The sequence below is a fragment of the Stegodyphus dumicola genome, chromosome 11, assembly GCF_044657685.1.
Source record: "Stegodyphus dumicola isolate Sdum_Otavi_A_Nest chromosome 11, ASM4465768v1".
Taxonomy (NCBI): Eukaryota; Metazoa; Arthropoda; class Arachnida; order Araneae; family Eresidae; genus Stegodyphus; species Stegodyphus dumicola.
The window spans coordinates 137426722-137449826 of record NC_140778.1 but is presented as its reverse complement, the minus strand read 5'-3'; the positions used below and the strand labels follow the sequence as shown (position 1 = coordinate 137449826).

Genomic DNA, 23105 nt, shown 5'->3' with positions numbered 1-23105 from the left:
CTGTCAACTGGTCTACACTTGCGTTATTTTCTGCGCGTAATTAGTTCTGTTTTTGAAACGTTTCTGTAAGTCTCGCCAATTATAATGCTTAATGAAAGGACGCTATTAGTACAGGAATGCTGTTCTTTAAACAATGTAATCTCAGTACTTAAAATTAAAAATCCTAAATTTAATGCGAAGAATAAGCGGAAAGATTAACTGAATTTGTAATATATATAAATTACACTTAAAATCATAAATCATAATTTTATACAAACTTGATGCTTAAAAATTATACAAACTTAATTTTTACACGTAATAATTATACAAACGTAATACTTACACTTAATAATTATCTAAACTTAATAGTTTACAATTACACAAACTTAATAATTATCTAAACTTAATAGTTTACAATTATACAAACTTAATACTTATACTTAAGAATTATAAAAACTTCATACTTACAAACTTAATAATTATAAAAATAATTATACACATTTAATAATTATCTAAATTTAATTCTTACACTTAATAATTATACAAACTTAACACCTACACTTAATAATTATCTAAATACTTAACAATTATACAAACTTAATAATTATGCAAACTTAACAATTATCTAAATTCTTACACTTAATATTTATACAAACTTAATAATTATCTAAACTTAATTCTTAATAATTATACAGACGTAATAATTATCTAAACTTAGTACTTAACAATTATACAGACTTAATATTTACACTTAATAATTATACAAACTTAATAATTATGCAAACTTAAAGGAAAAATTCTGAAAGGTTTCCGATTTTAAATTACTTCCAAAGGGGCGTCCCCCTTTGGAAGTAATATTTTGTATTTGTAACGTTTTTGTAACAATTCATCATTACTTTTTTTATTTATTAAATATCACGTTCTTTGTACTTAAACTATACAATTCAGTTCAACAGCAATGTCGCAAAATAATTTTAAAATGAGCGTATTTTTAGAATTTCCGATACGGAGTCTCGCGCGCTGGAGATAAAAATGGTTTCTCCGTACAACGTTGCCGTTTCTCGCTCTGAAATCGTATAGTTTGTTAATAAAAAATTCGTTAAAGTTTTACAAAATATGAAATCGATAATAAAGCAAATTTCAAATTTGGGCTTCCAGATGCCCATATTCGCAGTAGGATTACGTCATTCAAAATTGGATGGCTCTAGGTACGTTGTTTTATCACAGTGCGAGAAATATGCATACACATATGCAATATTCTTCATTATTTAATTTCTTCAAATATAATACAAGGCGATAGTATTTGGTGACAACGATTTGAAAAGTGATACAGACTTTTAAAGTTTTCAACGCAAACTTGATACTTTAATAATTATACAATTATGCAAACTTGATACTTTAATAATTATACAAATTAAGAATTACTTATTATAATATTTAATTTGTGTTATATTACTTTATTGTTTTAAATCAAATATAAAAAACCTTACAAGGTCACCACATGACTTTCTTGTACGGCTTCATTTAATTATACATTTTTTTGCTGCACTTGGTTTAAATTTATTTCCTCGAATTTTTCTAACTTAATTAACCTATCTCTGAAGGCAAGCTGAAAATGACATAAAAAATTGTAAAATTTTTTAAAATTAAATATCCCGAAAAATTTTAGTGAAACTTTTCCTAATTTTATTTTTTCGTATAAAGGTTAAAACTTTCCCAAATATAAATATAGGAAACAAAAGACCGCATTAAAAGTTAGATTTCTTTATTTGTAAAAAATTATTATTATTTTTTTTAATTAGACATTGCCAAAAGATGAATGTTGTCGTCATTTAAAATATTTCTATAATAGGAAATATATGACTTTTATTTCTGGTAGAAATGGGGAAATAATCGATAGCTTCGAAGAATTGAAAAAGCATGTAATTTCATACCGTATTTTTATAAGTTATTTCTCCCGCCTTCTTAGTTCACCTTTCTAGTGTAGTGGTCTGCACGCTGGGCGCGTATTCCAGAAGTCAGTGTTTCGATTCCCGGCGAAGGCGTTGCTCATTTTTCATCTCTCCTGCTTTAAAAAAAATAACCTAATAGCTTTACACATTTGAAGAAAAAAATACTTGAGCTTAATTTTACCTAAATACCTAATTATACCACCTTTTTAACTATTTCCGTATAAACATTTTCCGTATAACTATTTCTTACAATATATAATGTTATTTATTGTACATATTGTTACAATTATATAACGTATAATAAAATACAATTGTACAACATAAATTGTGCAATTGTACATATTCTTACAATTATATAAGGTATTGGAATATGTACAATTGTACATATTCTTACAATTATATAAGGTATAATAAGATATTAATAATAATATATTTATTATTATTAATATCTTATCTATTGTACATATTCTTACAATTATATAAGGTTCTTACATTTATATACACTTACTATGTGTATATTCCATTTTTTTTTTTTTTTTTTTCCCAGTTTTTGTGTAAAGTGGGTTTAATTTTCTCCTCCTTAAGAAAGGAGGACTGTATCGTTTGGATGCAGCTGATTCGTTAAACCCAGCTTTACGGAACCTCTATCCACATTTGAAATCTGTCGATTCATCAAAATATTGTTGCCATTTGACAGTTCGAAAGATCTAAATACCAAAGTTCGTCTGTAACCAGAAGGGCTAAAAGAAGAGGGGATGTTTTTGAGTGGAACCTTTTGTTCGCTGTCTATCGCGCGAGATCTTTTGAGTGGTCGGTTCACCATTCTGAAACGGAAATACCAAATGTCAATCGTGTCTCGGAAGTCATTTCCGAAATCACAGATTTATTCCATTTTTAAAATGGTTTTTACTGAATTGGCATTCAACACTTTGTATGTTTAACACGAAAGCTGGTAAGTAGTGTCGCCGGTATATTTCTGAAGCATTCTTGTAACTCGAAAAGCCAATTAACTCGTTTCACATAATGATTGCAAAATTATATCGATTGCACATCGTCAGCGTAGCTGTTAAAATTTTGCAAAATTTTTGCAGTTTCCCAAAATGATTACTTCCTTGTAGGAAATAAACGTATTGTAACCGTGAAAAATTTAGGGTATCGTATTTCAACGAAAATATTCATTTAGACGATTTTTTTTTGGGTGACATCTGTACGTATGTCAGAATAAAGGATTATTTTTTCCAAAAAAAAAAAGGTACTTTTCCGTTTCGCCGGCTCAAATCTTGCCAAGCAGACTTTATTGGCGACAACATTTAATATACACATAAAAATTATTAAAAAAATGTTAGTTCTAAGAATTTTTTTATTTTGAAGACATAAACATTTTAATATCGTTTAAAATTTTGTAAAAAGCCAATAAATAAAGACAATAAATTTATAAAAAGACATTAAAAATTTACTATGCTGTCATGGTTCAATATCCTTTTCGCCAGTTCATATCACGTGACCCCTAGTGATCTCATCTCAGGTAAACTACGCTACAAAAATCAAATTCTATCGGTAATTATCTACATTAATTTCAAGTTAAATCTTAATTTGGAATACATGTTTAAATGCAAGAATTATTTCAATTCGTTCGAATAGCTAACTCACAAATTATGCAAAACCGCAGTGCTTTACTTCGCTAGTACATTCTCATTAGAATGGATGAATTTAACCCTTGACTTTGCGTTTTCTATATTTTCGGCTTCGGGTAAGCGGTGTGATTGCATCCTTCACTTAATTACCGCGAATGGTCTACCTGGTAAAAATTCTATGTAATTGTATGCCAGTATTGAACGAAACAATCAGTCTGAAAAGAAATGGCTGCGACTTGTTTTGAAAATGAGGCGTAAAAGGAAATTCCATCGAGGATATTCCGTTTGGCATCAGTTGTACCATTATTGGCGACTTTATCGCCTGCGCCCGCAAAACGGAAAAGTACCCAAAAAGAATTGTAAAATGGAATTGAAATGGATCCAGTGATGCTCAATGAACCAGATTTCTGACCGTTGCGTAGTGTAAACTCGCGCATGCGCACGCTCCTGATTCATTGCGCTTGCGCCACAACTAACGAAATTTTGAACTTCTACATTCTGTGTAATTCTTATCGATGAATTCTTTTCAAATAAATAGTTATAGTGCCGTTTTCAATCGCTATATTTATTTTGAATGACCCTGTATATTTCTTTCATTTTGCTGAGACTTAGTTATAGTCGCTTGCAGTCGCTATATACATTTTGAATCAACCTGTATATTTCTTTCATTTTGCTCTGATTTGCTTCGGTCTGAATTACGCTCTTTTTAACATGAGGGTCGCCTAAGGATTCACAATATCCTGTTTTTTGGTTAAACACGGCAAAACACTTGGGGATTACTTGAATAAAAAAAAAAATCATGCAACTCCCTTTCAATCAGCTTCTTCTTATTATTATACGGAATTTTACACTAGTGTGCCTATAGCTGACGAATGACAACACCTCTCGTCACTGAATTTCCCTCGCAGAGGTAAAAGTGCCTTTTTCTTGTATTGATTTCGATTACCGCACGAGAGTGCAATTTATGTATATTTTCATACCTTCATGCCCAATGGAACTATTTAAACCAAACGCTAATGTAAATATCCAGTTCAAAGTTCCTTTGTAGCTGAACGCTAATATAAAACGCAGTTCAAAGTTTTTTTTGTAGCTAAACGCTAATATAAATACTCAGTTCAAAGTTCTTTTGTAACTCAACGCTAATATAAATACTCAGTTCAAAGTTCTTTTGTAGCTCAACGCTAGTATAAACATCCAGTTCAAAGTTCTTTTGTAGCTCACTGCTAATATAAACACCCATATCAAAGCTCATCATAACTCATGCTTATAGTAGCGAAGATTTTTCATCCTAAAATTAAAATAGTAACATTTATAATTCTCGCGAGAAGCTTACAAGCAAAAATTCGGTCCAAATGTACTTCAAAATCACGCTAAACATGACCCCGGGGTAAAAAAAAAGGATTAAGAAATACATCTCTTCATCTGCATCCCAATTTGCAACAGAACTATCTGATGAGTCAACTCCCTCTTCAGGAAAAGAAGGGAAGAATAAATTCCCTACTCAGCATTTTATTCCCTTTCCCCGCCTAATATATGGTAAGAGTGGGCGGTCAGGGAGAGGTCTAATACGCTCATTTTTATAGCCTCGGGGTCAGATGGCATTTTTGGCTTTTAACGTACCTGCTAGGGGAAATGCGAGATGGGAAATGAAATTGATATCTGAGTTATTCCTGGGTGGCAGGCGTTTAGAACAGTGTTTCCCAGGCTATAAGGGAAAGCCCGTAACTTTCGATAGCGAAATTAAGAAACCATCATCAACTTTTATCTAAGTCCTGGAAAAGGTCGACGTCGACTTTTTTCAAAGAAATCTGATGTATACACCACATGACTTTCTTATACGGAATATTAAATTATACGCATTTTTTCTTGCATTTCATTTAAACTTATCGGATTGAATTAAATCTACTTTGTCGACAGCGCATAAACCACAATAGAATAAATGCACTCTTTAAAATTCACAATATTTGTTCACTATATATGTTTGGTGCGGTCGATTGCAACCCAAATACTAGGTGCACATCTACATGTTATAGCAGTCCTATATACAAAATTTCAACCTTCGTAGGCTACTCGTTTTTGAGTAATGCGAGATACGTACGTACATACGTTCGTACCGACGCCACGAAAAATTTTCTTTAGAATTCATTCTAAAGCAGTTTTATAATTTTTTTTGGAGGAAAAGAGTCTTTTATTCTGTCTTTACGTACAGATGTCACGCAAAAACATCGTTAAATTGCATTCGATAGCGGTCAAAATCGATATTTTCGTTGAAATAGGCTGCCTCAAACTTTTCGCGATTACAATACTTACTTTTTACTCTGTACAAGAAAGTAATTAAAAAAAAAAAAAAAAAAATCTGATGTGTACACCACATGACTTCCTTGTACGCAATATTAAATTATACGCATTTTTTCTTGCATTTCATTTAAACTTATTGGATTGAATTAAATACACTTCGCCGACAGCGAATAAACCACAATAGAATAAATACATTCTTTAAAATTCGCTCTAGTATTTGTTTACCATAGCGACACTCTGGCGCTAGATTCACTTAACAGTATTATATTTCGTTCATTTTATAACTCATAATGCACAAAATTTATATCATTTAAAGAATAGAATTATCTAATCGTTGCCACATGTTCTATTCAAATACTATAATAAAGCTAGAATGATGTATAAAAGAAACTCTAGGTTTTTGCGGAACATCTGAACATACGAACAGAATAAAGGACTCTTTCGTACAGAACGGATTGTAAAATGGATTTAAAATTGATTCAAACAAGATTTTTTTGTGACGTCTGTACGTTGGTATGCATGTATCTCGCATAACTCAAAAACGAGGTAGCCGTAGATCGTTGAAATTTTTTATTTGGCCCAACTATAACATGTAGTAGTGCTGATGAGTTGATACAACTACCTTATATACTCCCTTTTTTCGTTGCAGTGCCTGAAAATAAATATGTTTTATTCTGTACAGTAATATCACAGCTCGTTTTCAAACTGTTGAGTTTCTTTAATCAAAAATTCATAAAATTTTTACAGAAATTCGAAATACAAAATTCCGCTTTCTAAGTGCACATATTTGGAATGGTCGTCGTTTTTTTTTTTTTTTTTTTTTTTTTTTTACCAATGCGAAGAACATACATGCATACACGCAGATGCTTCACCATTTAATTTCTTTAAAAATAATACAGGGCGACAATATTTTGTGGCAACAATCTGAAAAGTGAATGGGCGATGCAAACTTCCGTTTCGAGACTAATAACCCATTCGGCCCATTGCTGTTTCGAGCCGCTTTTATCTTACGTAACATTTTAATATGTTATGTAAGATATATAAGTTAAATTTACAACACATTTATTACCTTTATCTTACATAATATAATGTATTACATAAGCTATCTAAGTTAAAATAACAACACGTTTACTACCTTTATATAATATAATGTATTATGTAAGATATATAAGTTAAAATTACAACACGTTTATTACCTTTATCTTACATAATATAGTGTATTACATAAGATATGTAAGTTAAAATTACAACACGTTTACTACCTTTATATAATATAATATATTATGTAAGATATATAAGTTAAAATTACAACACGTTTATTACCTTTATCTTGCATAATACAATGTATTACATAATTTATGTTATTTAAAATTACATCACGTTTACTACCTTTATATAATATAATGTATTATGTAAGATATATAAGTTAAAATTACAACACGTTTATTACCTTTATCTTACATAATATAATGTATTACATAAGATATGTAAGTTAAAATTGCAACATGTTTACTACCTTTATATAATATAATGTATTATGTAAGATGTACAAGATAAAATTGCAGTAAAAAATTATAAAACAAAATAATGTAATAAATGTGTTATCAAGATAAAATCATATAAATAAAATATATAAGATGAAATTTATTAAGACAGACAGTATTAATAATTTTAATTATAAGGAGACTTAACATTCTTTGTTTTTGTGTTTGTGATTAATAAATACATCTTACTTAGCAAGATGCAGAGATTGTGAAATTAAAATCAAAATAACTACATTATAAAATCGTGATATCGTGAAAATCTTTTACACTGCTTTATTCATTTTATTTTTAATCATGCTTTATTTTCATTTAAGTGTTTATTTAGCCTGTTTTAATTTAACTTTTTTTATTCAAATTTCGTTTAAAGTTAGGTATCGGACATTTCTAATTTATGTATTACGGAATATTTAGATTGGATTTTCGAACTGCATTGTTCATAAATCAATAATTACTATAGTTTAATTGATTTTGAAACGTAGCAATTGACTGCGACTGTAAATGCTTAGAAAATTGTTATTTTCTGCTGCATTTAAGTTTGAGAAGTTTGAAATATCATTGCAAGCTTAGCAACTCCTTTCGATTTCTCGGAAAAAGCTATTTAGAGTTTTAGAAAATTCCAAACTGTCTGCAAAAAGTGTTCCTTTTGCATAGAGCAAAACGTGATAATTAATTAACCAGAATTAAAATCGGGAAGTCGAATGATAATATGCATATATTACATTTAAAATTCCATTTTTAATTCGGACGAAAGATAACGTAAGGTTGATTTATCTACAACTATTCACAGATTCGAATTTTAAGAAATGCTAACGGGTTGCGGCCAAAACAAAATTCATGAGTTCTATGTACACTTGAAAAACAAAAATTCATAAGAACATTTCAGTACGAATAAAATCAATTCATTCTGTCCAAGCAACAACCAATTCGTAAATAATTTTTTGTTGCCAATCAGGAAACAAAAACTCTTGACACTTCAGGTTAGTACGTATGACATCATGATTTAAATTTAATGTAATATAGAAACTTTTTTTCAATATCAATAAAAGAATTAACATGGCAATAACATATCGTGTCGATTATCCTAACTTGAAACAAAAAAATTCCCAACAGCAGCTAATTATTTAAAATTCTGACATTAACAAAACATTTTCGACGTGCAATGAATGACGTCATATGCGATCGCGTGTTTTCTTCAACGTCAGAATATGACCGTATATAATAATAATATATTTAATATTTGGCAATGCTAATCTTATTTTATATTTTGTAAAACTTATGTATTTTTTTTTTTTTTATTATTATTATTATTAACAAACTCTACGATTTGAAAGAGAACAGTGGCAACACTTCTCGAAATACGGCATTTTTATCTCCAGTGCGCGCTATTGTTGCCACTGGAAAAAATGAGTGCAAAAATTAGCGTTTTCAGAGTTTTGAATTAATATCTCGGCTGATTATAAGTCGCACGAAGATGAGAACGGTCGAAATGGCTTCCCGCGAATTTTTAGAATCGGAGTTGATGTTACAAACAAACAAAACTATACACAAATTCGACGCGCACAGATTTTAAAAGCATAAATAGTCCAGATTCGTGCATTTAACTTTTAATGTCTTTATTTTCATGTGAAAATGAAGAGCACTGTTATGCTGAATGCTCCTTCCAAAGAGACTTTTATGTTGTCAAAAACACCTTTAAAAATTTCGTTATTTTTCTGTTAAATGTGATTTGTCGATTAACGAACTTGGCGATAAATTCTTGGCGATACGTTGCAAATGAAGCTTCGGTAGGCGTTTCCCGTTGCCATGGTGACGGGAGTGATCTATCATATTGTCCCACATGCGTCTTCGTACTGTCTGTTGCTCCCTCCCTTTTCGCATTCTCTCATTCCCTCTTCGCACTTTTTTTTTTTACAAATCTCTTCCCCCCCCCTCGCTTTGATGAAGTGGACGATCTTTTGGTTTTTGGTTCTAGATAGATTGACAATGGGAACAAGCGCAAACAATTGCAAAAGTGTAAATTCAGTAACGCTGCAACGGGGGACTTTTATCACAGCTAATAAATACTACATATGCTTAGCCAATGATCGCCCGTTACTTTTGATAATAAGAATATGTCAGTTACTAATCTTGCCCTTTAGTATGTGGGTAATTTCATTTACATGCTTTCACATTCTGTTATATGTCTGTGACAATAATACATGATTAGTCGGTCACTTGTAATCGGTAACATAACAGTCTTCTTTTATTTCTTAACAAACTGGTAATGTGAATAGAAGACAGTTTTTATTAAAAACTCGAACGAAAAGGGGTCGAGCGGAACGAAAAGGGTTCGATTTCAGGTGAACAAAAGAGCTGCATTGGCGTTTCGTAACTTTCGTAACTTTCCCCATGTGCTATGTGTAATGTGGATACGAACCAATTTCTTTTAGAAAGTTTTCCATGAAGGCATCCTTTCCTTTAGTTAGATAGCCTCTCGCTTTAACGTCGTCGTCCATTTGTGCTGGTGATTATAATAAAATATCTGAAAAATTAATTACATTTTAACTGAATTAGGTAGCATCCACTTTTATTATTTATTAATCCAAAGGGGAAATTTGCCCAAAACTAATTTCGTTTTGGCATTTTGCATGGATTCACCACAAGCGTAGTTTCACTTTTCAAGCTGTTGCCATTGTGATAAAATAACGGTACCTAGAGCCATCCAATTATGAATACCGTAATCCTCCACCGAATATGGACCACCTGGAAGAACTAATTTGGAATTTGTTTTATGATCGATTTCATATTTTGTAAAACTTTAACGAATTTTTGATTAAAAAACTCAAGAATTTCAAAGCGAGCAATGGCAACATTGTACAGAAAAAACATTTTTATCTCCAACGCGGGAGACTGTGTGTCGAAATTCTAAAGATATCCTGCTCATTATAAAATTATTTTGCGATATTGCTGTTGAACCGAATTTTATGGTTTTAGTGCAAAGAACATGATATTTAATAAGTAAAGGTAACACATAAAATGTTAAAAAAAACGCCCCTTTGGAATTAATTTAAAATCTGAATCCTTTCAGATTTTTTAAAAAAATATTTTAAATTTATTTCGGTATTCAGTTTTACAAGGTTAATATTGATAGTATGTTTAAGCTTATCTTCTGTATTTTTCAATTAAATTTTGTGCTTGCAATATCGTACTTACTACCAAAACTCACCGAAATAAATTAAATCGAAAACAATTAAATCGGTACTCAAACAATTAAATTGAAATAAATTAAATCGGTACTCACAGAAATAAATTTAAAATATTTAAAAAAAACTGAAAGGTTTCAAATTTTAAATTAATTCCAAAGGGGCGTTTTTTTAACATATTTGAAAAGCTGTTTCACAAGGTCTTCTCGTCTTTTATGTTAATTGTTCAACTACCTAAAAAAATTAAGTAAAAAGTAATGTTTGATTATGCTGGTAGTGAGTATGATATTGCACTTTTACTCGTAACATATCCTAATCGCCTTAAAGGCCTAAAATGTTGACTCAATCATTGAATGTGACGTCATTCCCGAATTTGTTTATTGCTGTAATCAGTTATTTAACGGAGGACTATTGTATCACATGTCTAATTGGTTGATTATAAGTTTCTTACTCGGCATTATGTCATTTCCTTAATTAATAAATTGCATTTAATTGCTTGAGCGTCCAATTCTACTCTTTCATTACATGTTTAACTGTGTTTGTAATAAAGCTGGCATCTTTAGTTGATTGTGATGCTACCATTTTAATGTTCCTGATTATCTACTACTATCTATCAGTTCTTCAGCGTACTGGGAATTAAAAATGATTAAAGGTTGTATCACACGTTCAGAACATTTCAAAAGAACACTGTTTAGTACGTCGCCCAGACGGTATAAGGTAACGTCTTGGCTGCCCCGCCCCGTGAACAAAGCACATTATGGGTCTACTCCCCCTTTGGGCACTTCGTGGAGGTTCAACCTCCATTATTACCCTCCAGGGGAACAGCGCACCACCTGGATAAGACACCAGGCAGCACTGGTCGCCAGTTGCTACATGCCAGTCGCATGGGCGAGCCCGTCGCAGAAGTTATCCAGCAAACCGAGGGGATCTCCCCACCCGGATACGGATCCAGCCACTCAGAACAAGCCAGACACCGCGGCCGGCCAATAAGTGACCTTTCCCAGGGCCTTCAGGACCACCAAGTTCATAAATTTTATACCCCTGTGGCCGAGACTGCCTAGGTACAGATCCTAGCCAGTAGCCTCGCAGAATTCTCTACGTCGACCTCCCGGGGGGGCCCAGACGGTATAGTGTTTAAGTACCGAATCCCGAACACGACATGGATGTTTGTAAATGTATAGTGTGGGTGAGGCAGGACGACACTCTAAATATGCGGCGAGTCGAAAGTGTTTTCGTGTGGATTGGTGGGAGTGTTGAGGAGTCGGAGACCACCTGATCCCCCCCGGTAATCTCCCTCAAAATCGGGGGTGGAAAATAGAAGTCCAACCTCTCTTCGGAGTAGACTCTGACAACCATTGTTCCATGTAATATGGACACCACTACAAAAACTGTTTCGTACAATTTTTCTGCTTTGTTACGCAGCACAACACAGGCAAACAGCTTGGAACACTTTGGGGTTGCTATGTCAAGAAAAAACTAGTTCACGATTACAATTTATGGTTGATGATGGGAAGTTCGATGCTAATAACTGATTGGCTGTTGAAAACGAACAACTTACAGTAATTTTTTTTTTTTTTTTTTTTTTTTTTTTTTTGTGTGTGTGTGTGTGTGTCTGAAAGGAAAGAAAAAATCGTGCATCTTTATTTCAATACTAAAGCAGGTAGAAAAATTGCTTGAAGCAGTTGTTCGTCCGAAGCAAATGGATGCCGCTGCCAATGATTTTAAATTACGGAGGCCTATGGTTCAAAACCATTTACCTCCTCATCCGAATTAACACCTTAACTGCTGCGGGCGTATATATACGCCTTGCTCAGCCGATGCGTTAATTGGCCGGACGTATATATACGCCCTTCCAAACTACTATCATTTATTCGCAAAGCTATGGAATGCAACACCACAAAGTATGCGAAGGAGGATACTATTTCAGAGAAGTATGTCTAAAGCGGTGAAAGTAATGACTGCGCGATATTGGCTGGTGTTGTTTGAGTTAAACATATTTTTTTTATTTTGTGTCCTCCGTTTTCGTTTACTTTTTGTAGTAGGTTCCAGGAATAAAGAAAGATATAACGGATGTTTCAAACCCATTTATCGTTTTTCAATTATTTTTTTGATGAACTGCTCGTACTTCATATTGTTACTGAAACTAACTGTTTTGTAGACGAGTATAGGAACCAACACCTTGCAAACGAAAAATCAAGAACAAAATCCTGGCATTCAACCGGTTCAGAAGAAATATGTGTTTTTTTAGGCATACTTATTTCACAAGGTACTTATTCACTGAAACCTGATATTACACTTTACTGGTCTAAAAATAAATTGATCGAAACTCCATTTTAGGGATCTTTTTCATTATAAAAACATCATTTTTATTATACTTACATATTTTATTATACTTTTACTCAAAACATTAAATTTTGTGCATTCATTTTTTTCTTTTATTCTTTATTTCTTGAAAGTAAATAGTTTTTAAAAAGTAAAACTTGCACTTATTTACCCCCTAATACATCGCATGACTACTCGCGCCTGTGTGAAAAACCGTGGCACTGAGAAATGAATCTTGTACGTTTTCCGCGGCAGTTAAGGGGTTAAATAAAGTGAGCAGAAATAAGAAAACTGCATAAGTTAGTTCACTTGATGCAAGCTAGAGGGAGCCACATGTGCTCGAGAAAGTTTAGGGATAGAGTTAAAAGTTAAAGATTAATAAAACGAAAATAAATAAATGGATGTCTCATAGCAGCCTAAACGGGTACTTATTTTCTAGCGAGTAACAGCGGAGTTTAAAAGACAAAAATTGATTTTTCCAGTATGTGATATTGCATATTAAAAAAATTAAAAAGTGTAATACAATTGAATACTAATATGTGCTTTGTTTTCTTCCTAGATGCCTGTGGTCTTTCTGATGTGGCCCACATAGAGAGTCTCCAAGAGAAATCTCAGTGCGCCCTTGAAGAATACTGTAGGACACAATACCCTAACCAACCTACCCGGTTTGGAAAATTACTACTCCGCCTACCTTCTCTTCGAACTGTTAGTTCCCAGGTGATTGAACAACTCTTCTTCGTGCGGTTAGTAGGAAAGACGCCCATAGAGACTCTCATCCGAGACATGCTTCTGAGCGGGAGTTCCTTCAATTGGCCGTATATGCCGCTTCAGTGACCCTTGGGTGGGGGGCATCCCGAATTTGTGGGTGTCTCCGACCAGAGGTTGCTCATGTGCATGGCGGCTGCGCTGATGCCTCACAGCGATCCCAAGAGGTAGCAGTTGGACCGATGACATTGACTATTGATGATTGCAAGGATTCCGATTCCGACTGAGTGTCTGTTTACCGATCCCTAGCGATAAGTCTTGACCTGAATTTCGTTATAATCGCTTAAGGGGGCTCATACACCTTAAAACCCACAAGATCTTCTATTATGTGATTGTTGCAAGAACTGGGATAACTTATTTATTTTAAAAGCAATTACTTCGAACTTTGTACAGCTGACTACATAATATAGCTGCTCTCTGAAATAGTAATGACAAAGTTTGTGTTGCCACAAATATTTTTATAATCTAATACGCTTCATGACACAATTTTTCGCCATGTTTCCACCCTGCGCGCACAGTTTAAAACATTCTGCTGCATAATTTAATTCCATATTTAATGTATAGCTTTTATAACATTTAGAAATTACTATGAACCAAAAATTCTTAGAATTTCATGTTAAATTTTTATTTTATTTGGAGTTGAGTTTATAAAATGTATTTTATTGAAACAAATTGTAATGTTTTCGTGCATAAAATTTTTTAATATTAAAATATTCATCAGATTTTTGGTTCAGTTAGAAAATAGTGTCCATATAAAGAATTCCATCACATTTCAAGTACGTACCGTTAGCGATTTTTAAAATATCATGCGCGGAAGGTGGAAACATGACGAAAAATTTTGTCACAAAGTGGATTAAATTACAAAAATATTTGTGGCAGCACAAACTTTCTGGTTACTAGTTCCCAAAGCAGTTATATTACGTAAGCAACTGTAAAAAGTTGGAAGTAATTGCTTTAAAAATAAATAAAATATCCCAATTCTTGCAACAGTCACATCGAAGATCATGAGGGGTTTAAGGTGTATGAGCCCCTTAACCCAAATTATTTTTACATTGAGTTCATAAATACGGTAGATGTTTTCGGAATAAATAGATTAAACAATAGACGTTCTTGCTGCATCACACATGAAAATATGTCGGAAGAACAATTGTTTAGTGCAATTTTTCTGCTTTGTCAGGTGATATGCAACAACCAATTACCACGTAAAGGCGAAACTGATTTTGCATTACCAACAGAGGAAATATTTACAAAGAACTTCAATTCAAGTTCGTTGCTGATTGGGTGAAAGCGTACAATTTACAACTTTTTATCCACAACAACAAGAAGAGAGGAGTGAAAAAAAAAAAACACGCCTATATCCATAGCCATAATCAATTCGGTAGAAAAATTGTTTGAAACAGTTGTTCGTCCAAAACAGATGAATGTATCATATCGCTTTTAAGTAACCAAACCAGCCTTTAAATCGGAACTGTTACACATTCATTTGTTACAAAGCAGTTAGTTAACATTTAGCAGTTAGATAAAAAAAAATCACCCAGAATTTTGGTTTGGACATTGCACGCTGAATGCAGTAGTATTTAAGCTTCTTTATAAATTTCGTTTTGGGATCTATGTTAGGTGCAGTATAGCCTATCTGGCTCTTGCGCCCGGAAAAACCTAACCAACTAGTTTTTAAAAATCTACTTGTCAAGCAAGAAAAACAGCAGATATTTTTACTGTATTATGGGGTCCTCTCCTTCATGTCCATGTAAAATTAATTTTCTATGAGCATAAAATTTTCTAAGTTATGTATTTACGAGCTTTCGAGTCTACTCTTGAGTTAATGGTTGGCATTTGTGGTTAGATTTTGCTTCAAAGCAAGAATTAAAAACTGCTATTTACTAAAATACTCTGGAATAATTTACAAAATACTAATTTCTGTTCCGATGTAAATAAATATTTAATTGATATTAATATTCAAAATATATACAACTCTTAAAAAAAACCTGCCTATAGGTGCTACTTTGTATGCTTTTTCGATTTAAACCACCAATCGTTTTTAGTTTAACATGGCATAAGGTCGGGTTCCATGAAGGTCGGAATCTGCTGAATAGTAAATTTTATAAATGGAATAATTAATAAATTTAAATAATTATTTTAAATTGTATGCATGACAGTTAAGTGACAACGATGCCCGTAAATACTGTATGCTAATTTTTATGTCTAAATATAATTACAAGTTTACTTTTATAGTTTGACCGTCTCAAACGCAACCTTGGCTGGCATTCTGCCAAAACACATAGACTCGTCCAAAAGGGACGTTATTACATGCTGCGACATGTAAGTCTTCTCTTCTACGGAAAGAGAGAATTTATATGCTCGAGAGAAAGGAAAATTCCCCATCCTTCTAACCTATTTTGAGAATAATTCTGTCCGAATAGCTCATGCGTGTTTGTGCTCATGGTCGCGGATGAGGCGGTCGAACTATACACCCCATGATCCATTAAAAAATCTAATAATAAGATTCTAGCATTCATTTAATTTAATGGAAGGAAGAATTTAATTTAATCAAGTAATTTAATGGATTTAAAGAAGTCAGGAGATTTCTTTAAGCCAAAACAATACTGTAATATATTGAATATCCATGATCCATTAAAAAATCTAATAATAAGATTCTAGCATTCATTTAATTTAATGGAAGGAAGAATTTAATTTAATCAAGTAATTTAATGGATTTAAAGAAGTCAGGAGATTTCTTTATGCCAAAGCAATGATGTAATATATTGAATATCTGCATTAATTTAATAGAAACAAATATCAGACATTTTATTAATTCATTGATATGAAAACTATTACCTTATCGCTAAAATTGATAAACGGACTACTCTGCATCGGAATCGGACTAACATTACTGAATCAAGAAATATGTTACTATACGTCGAATGATAAAATGAGATAGCTGCCTCTGAATTTTTCAGTATTAATTGAAAAAAATTCTTTCATCAATAAATAAACTCCCATTATTGTATTTTCTTGAAACTGGCTGTGAAATTAGCCTTAAAATAGAACGAGTTCTGTACAGCTGCTTCATGTTCTATCACCAGTTCTTTCAAATTACCAATGTTAATAATAAATATTTTGTCATGAAAAAGTACTCGAAGGTTCTAACTGTTGGAGTGATGCTTCTTGTAAATGAGTTAAAAATTAATGGTTCAAAAGTGAAGGTGCAATAACTTGATTATGACTTGTATCATTATGTTTTCCGTTTGCGTTGAGTAGTAACGAAAATGGCAGTGTTTCGAGAATTTAATTAAATGTACTGCATTATGTAATTGTTTATAAATAACAGGATTATAAAGCAATTAAAAAATTAATACTTATCGTAATATTTGTATTAACTATTTTTACAACTTTCTTCAAAAGCTGTGTCATCTTTGCTGTCATTTAAATTGATAATTTTACCTTAAACAAATTGGTAATTGTCCTTTACTTTTAATTTATAATTACCTTTTTTTTCCCTTCATTTTTATTCGATATTCAGACTATTTAACTTTTGAAAGTATCATAAATAACATATTTTCAAAACTTAAAGTTAAATAAATTTCTTGCATTAAAATTCATAAACTAATTTTTTTAATTTGATTCGTAATTACATACGTATGAGTAAGGTATAATTAATTTGTGGAGCTTTTAAAATTTATTTTCACAATAAGTTTTATTGTATTATTATATTATTATAGTTTTATTTATTATAAACATAAAAAAAGAAAAGGCTTTGTTTATTTATAAAAATGAATGTTAAATACATACAGAGCAGTTGCTAAAAATCATAAATTGTTTACATTAAATCCTAACCCATTAAATTAAAAATTTTAATAGTTGAATGTTGCCATAGCCTTTTCCAAATATTTGAAATGTTTTCCTTTTAAAACAGTTACTATTTTCATGAACTGTAATTACTTAAAATTTAGCTTTTCTTTACAAATGCTGCAGTTTGTTCCTAATATGATCCTGTTATTAACGATACAATAGTGTATGTTGCTCACAACTTCTCGATAAATGATATCTTTGTAAACTATCATTTCACATATACAAAAAAACAATCATTTTGTACAAAGTGTTGAAATTCCCTTTTGTGTCCTTGTACAGTCACAGAAAAAGTGTTATACGTATCAATAAGAAAAATAAGTCATCTGTAGTTGACGTTTTCATCATATGTCTTGTGACGCAAAGGAATAATTAAAAAAATAGCATTCTTCTCTCTCATTGGCTGTGAAACAGTTGCGTCATATTTGGGTACTTTATACAAAAAATTTAGTTTTTGAAAGTCGTTGACAAAAAAAAAATTAGCCGTAAAAGGATATTAATCTCGAAACGAGATTTTGAATCGTCCAAAACAAAAATTTCATATCATAAAGTTTTATATTTCATATCGTGTAAAATTTTATTAGACTTTTGATTAACAAACTCAACCGTTTGAAAGCGAGCAGTGGCAACACTGTACCGAATAAAACATTTTTATCTCCAGCGCGACACTGTCTATCGGAAATTCTAAAGATATGCTGTTTGTAAATATTTTGTGATTTTGCTGTTGAATTGAGTTTTATGTGGCGCAAGTGATACTTAATAAATAAAGTAAGATTTCGCGTAAGTGATACTTAATAAATAAAGTAAGTACACAAATCTTGGGTAATTAAAAGACAAAATGTTTTACTAAGAAAACTAAACACTGATATGTTGAACTAAGAAGAGACTAAAAAAATAAATAAATAAATATATGCCAAAAACGCTGCATCGAGCTGCAAACGTATACTTCTTTTAATTTTTTTTTTCCTTTGCAATTTTGCTGTTCAATGGCATATGGCGTGAGTGCGAAGAAAATGATGTGTTATAACAAAGCTAAAAAGACAAAAATGGATTAGCAGGAACGAGTGTAACAGCAAACTGCGAACTCAGTGAAAGCGTAGAAAAACCTTAACAAATCCTTTTAAGCGACCGTTAAAATCTGAACCCTTTCAGATTTTTTTCTCGCAGATATGGCCTGAGTTTCACAGCCGTTTGAGATTGATTTTATGAAGTTTCAAACTTTATATATAGTGTACATAACTTGTGGCTTCTTAAGTCTACTACAGTAATTAAATATTTTATTAATACTTCATCTACCCGGTTGCTGTATATTCTTCTCAGAACAAATACGTGTACTTGTGAATTATAAATAACTACACTTTTTGGGGGGGGGGCAGGTCTTGTGTTTAACATTGTTTGAGCATTAAAAAATTTAAATAATCTTCATTTCGTGAAAATTCAGAAACTGAAGCAGGCATCAAAATTGGTGTCTTCCTATTTCCGCGATTGTCAAAAACGTTCCTGTTTCCGCAAAATCAGGGGTTACATAGTTGAGGGGCCGAGTGGATTTTGGCCTCTCCTAAAATGTAGGAAAGCAAAAAATTTTTAGATTTAGAAAAAGGAATTTTTAAAACAAATAATCGGAAAATATTTACGATCTCAGATCTTTGCATGAATGAGAGAGAAAGAGATGTTCAAAATCTGGGATGATTTCGGCAATGAACTAAAAGATCGTTTTTTTCCTAAATTAAAAAACAATATTCTTCCTAAATTCTGCATAAAGGTGAGTTATAATAAAATCTTTCAGAACAAATATTCGTTCTAAAATGGCGTTCGTTCTTCTAAAACGACTTCTGCTTTGAAATGAATAAATTTTGGTTATAATTGCGCTTTGCAGCTTTTAATTCTTTCATTTAACATAAGATGTGAAAATAACAGCTAATACTGCAGCAGAATTATAAATAGAATGAAATTAATGATTTCGAGAGGAGCCTAAACTTAACGAAGACTAATTTATTCACAAAAAACTCCCCAGCTCTTCTTAATGTCTTATCGCGTCATCCCCTGAGGAATTATGAGAGGAAGACTGTACTTTCCGATTTCGAAGGAACAGGAAGAATTTTGAAAAACGCGGAAAAAGAACTAATTCATGAAAATTGACATCCTACGCTTCATATGTCTACGTTAGCACGTGTTGTCTATTGTTTCATCCTCTGTCATATGTGTAAATAAGATTGTATTAATGAAATAGTGTGTCATACGCCATTTTTAGCCTTTAAAGACACTAAGTGTGAAGTGGGCAAAAATGTCGACCTGATAGAATTTGTCTCCGAAATTATATTTTAATTGCCATTTTTAAGTTCTCCTTTCTATAACTTAATTCTAAAGTGTAATGCGAAAGAAATGCTATTTTTTTTTTCAAGTTGTGTATTGTATTAAGAATAATATAGAAATTAGAATAACAGAACACAATGTATTATTTATATTACTGCCATTTCTATAATTCAGATTTAAGCGTTATTAATTTATCTTTTAAATAACTTAATATATTATTTGCAATAGCGCCGATATTATTATTATTATATATTTTGGCACAATTTCTGCGTAAGAAACTTGGTGCGTTTCTGCGTAAGAAACTTTTCAATCTTTTAATAATTTTATTAAAAGATTGAAAAGCAAAAAAATTAACTCTTAAAAAATTTTAGTTTGTTTTCTCAGGATAGAGAATTTTAAAATGGAGATGTAGGGAGAAAAAAAAAAAAAAAGTGTCATAAAATACTTTTCCTGTCATTTTCAAATATCTAATATTCTTTTAAAGGTAGATATTTAAATGTGATAAAATTTCTATTTGAAAGAAAATAACTTCCTTTTTAATACTTGAAATAAAAAGTAAATTCGAAACATAAACATAAATTAAAGCAAAGTGAAAATTATAATAGTCAAATATGGAAGGGAAAATATATTCTTTTTCTGAAAAAGTGATAGAAAATATTTTACTGTTTATTTTTCAGAGAAGCAATTTATTTACATTTCTATAATAATTAATGTCTGGAAAATTTTCTGATGCTGCTATGTTTTAGAAAGTAAGGAACTTTCCAATACACAAGGTTAATTTTTGCTTTCAAATAAAATTGGATTATGAAATTAAAATAATAAGAAAATTTTCAAATATAGAGCAAGAATTTAATATTTTAAGACAGATTATCCAAACTCAGCTGGATATGCCGCTAAATAACTTCTAGGATAATATAGATTATCAAACTTTGTCACCTATGAAGCTAAAATATAGAAAAAAAAAGTGGTATATAATAATTAAAAAAATTAATTCTTTTGCCAAAATCAAAAATGTTTACTTAGTAACATAATCATAGCGTTTTATATGTTTTATTGGCTATGTTAGAAAGATAACATTTAGAATGAAGATGAGGATTTTTTTTAAAAAATTAGTCATCGAGAATGAAATTTTAGTGAAAGTATCAGACTTACATTTATTTAATTTAATTTAAATGATTATAATATATTTTGAATAACATAATTTAATTTGAATTGCATACTGACCAATTTAGAATTTAATGAAATGAAACAGTATCTTGAAAAATATATTTATTGAATACTATTCAATTCAAAAGTAATTAAATTGGATATACGGCTAAGTAAAATTTTCTCATAAATTTGTGTATGAATACAAAAGAGGGACCAAAAATTTTATACTGTAGTAGTATTTCCTGAGACCAATAATAAATTCGTAGTACCCATAAACTTCTTAAAATAATTTTATTGTTTAAGTTAGTTATTAAAATCAATGAATCAGTGAATGTGTATAAAAAAACAAAAATGTTTATTCATTCTTTATGTCTGTGAATGTATTTTTCAAACAATTTTTGATGTATCATAAGTCATAGTGTTTCCGAAAATGTTAAAGAATAATCAATACTTCCGACAGCTGTGTTATCTGTCAGTAAAGTTTAAATTCTAACCCTTCAAGACAGCCATTTTGTTTTGTCAAGAATAAGCCAAACGTTTTAGTTGCCAATATTGTATTTTATTTATTGTTTTTCTTTGAGATAATCAATGTAAGACTTCCTCCATTATGGAGAAGAAATGTTCTCTAATAAGAGGTTAAATATAGCTTGTAAATATTGACAAAATAAATGTGAACTGTTTTTTAATGTTTCTTTTGTCTGTGTTTTATTTTCCTTGCTTCTCTGGTTTTAATGTAGTAAATTGGAGTTGTAACAACACACATGCATTTCATTGGCTTGCATACATAAATACAACGAATCTCAAGCTTTTACAAACTCTAAATCGTGACGAGGAAAGGAAATTGAGATAATCTTCATATTTCAATATTTATCGTATGTCTAGTTTACGATAAATATTGCTAGAAATATTGCCATTATTAGAATATGTAAAGGTGATGACTCGTACCCCTCGGACATCCAGGTGCTTAATGAGAACTTCCTGTTTTGTTCAGAGACAAAATGGACAGCAGAACTTTGAAGAAATGTGCAGCGGAAATCCCCGCGTGTGGTTTCCGGCAATAAGGGACTTTGACTTTTCGCGATAATTTAAACTCGAATTTTCGCGCTTTTTTGCTTTACTAGTTGAACTTGTATTGTTCTTTGACTTTTCGCGATAATTTAAACTCGAATTTTCGTGCTTTTTTGCTTTACTAGTTGAACTTGTATTGTTCTTTGACTTTTTTGCGATAATTTAAACTCGAATTTTCGCGCTTTTTTGCTTTACTAGTTGAACTTGTATTGTCCATATCGCAGTCTGATATCTGATTTTATATCTGTGAGTATGTAGGGGAAAAAAAAAAGGAGTCACACAGCTTTAAACTCTTGATAAACGTGACCGTCGAACCTGTTCGAACTTCGACATCAGCTTCGAGCTTTGGCGTTTTTTGGCCACAGATATTTCACGCATGCGCAGTTGTGTCCATTTTCGTTCGGAGCGAGCCACTCCTGCTGCTGCGAAGCTTTCCTTCTTAAGAATACATATTCTTTGTTTTAGCGTCCTCGCTGGGTCAGCGGCTTTTGTTTAATTTATGGTTGTAATGATTCAGTTATTTTACTATTATTCAAGAATTTCTAATTAAGTTTTTAAAATCAATATTTTAAAAGACAACCTGTCTTTTTCTTGCACCCAACACCGGCGTTCTGACGTTACGCTCCCCTTAAAGGAGAGCTATAAATTACAAATATTTACTTAAAGCTATAAAGAGCAAATATTTACATTAATTTAAAGAACTACGTGTATGGATGTGTAAGGGAACCGGAACTATACACAGCACAACTCCGATTATTCGAACATCAACTATCAGAATCGCTTTCAGAATTTAAGAAACAAATTAAGACAGAAACGTAGTGCCGGACAATCAACGATTTCAGACATTAAAAAATGCAAACCTACACTTTTAAACTTCGTGTCATTTCTTGAAAACGAAGATGGAAGTTCTGCAAGAAAATCAACGAAGGCAACAACAAACAAAAACTTAGATGTCGTTTTCAAGTGGTTTTTGCAGCAACATTCTATGGAAAACCCAATTTCGAATCCGATTCAGTGTGGAAGAGGTAAAATCTTATCTCAGAAGCTTGGTTG

General features: G+C 31.5%; 1 protein-coding gene across 2 annotated transcripts in view; it reads left to right on the top strand.

Moving 5' to 3' along the window:
• Positions 1–21674, top strand: part of LOC118194187 (steroid receptor seven-up, isoforms B/C-like) — a 187004-nt gene extending 165330 nt beyond the window's left edge. For both annotated transcript variants that reach the window (XM_085827256.1, XM_085827257.1), the window contains exon 3: positions 13471–21674. In XM_085827256.1, the coding sequence (XP_085683382.1) occupies positions 13471–13745 (275 nt within the window). In that variant the 3' untranslated portion in view covers positions 13746–21674. The remainder of the gene's footprint in view (positions 1–13470) is intronic.
• Positions 21675–23105: the final 1431 nt, after the last annotated feature.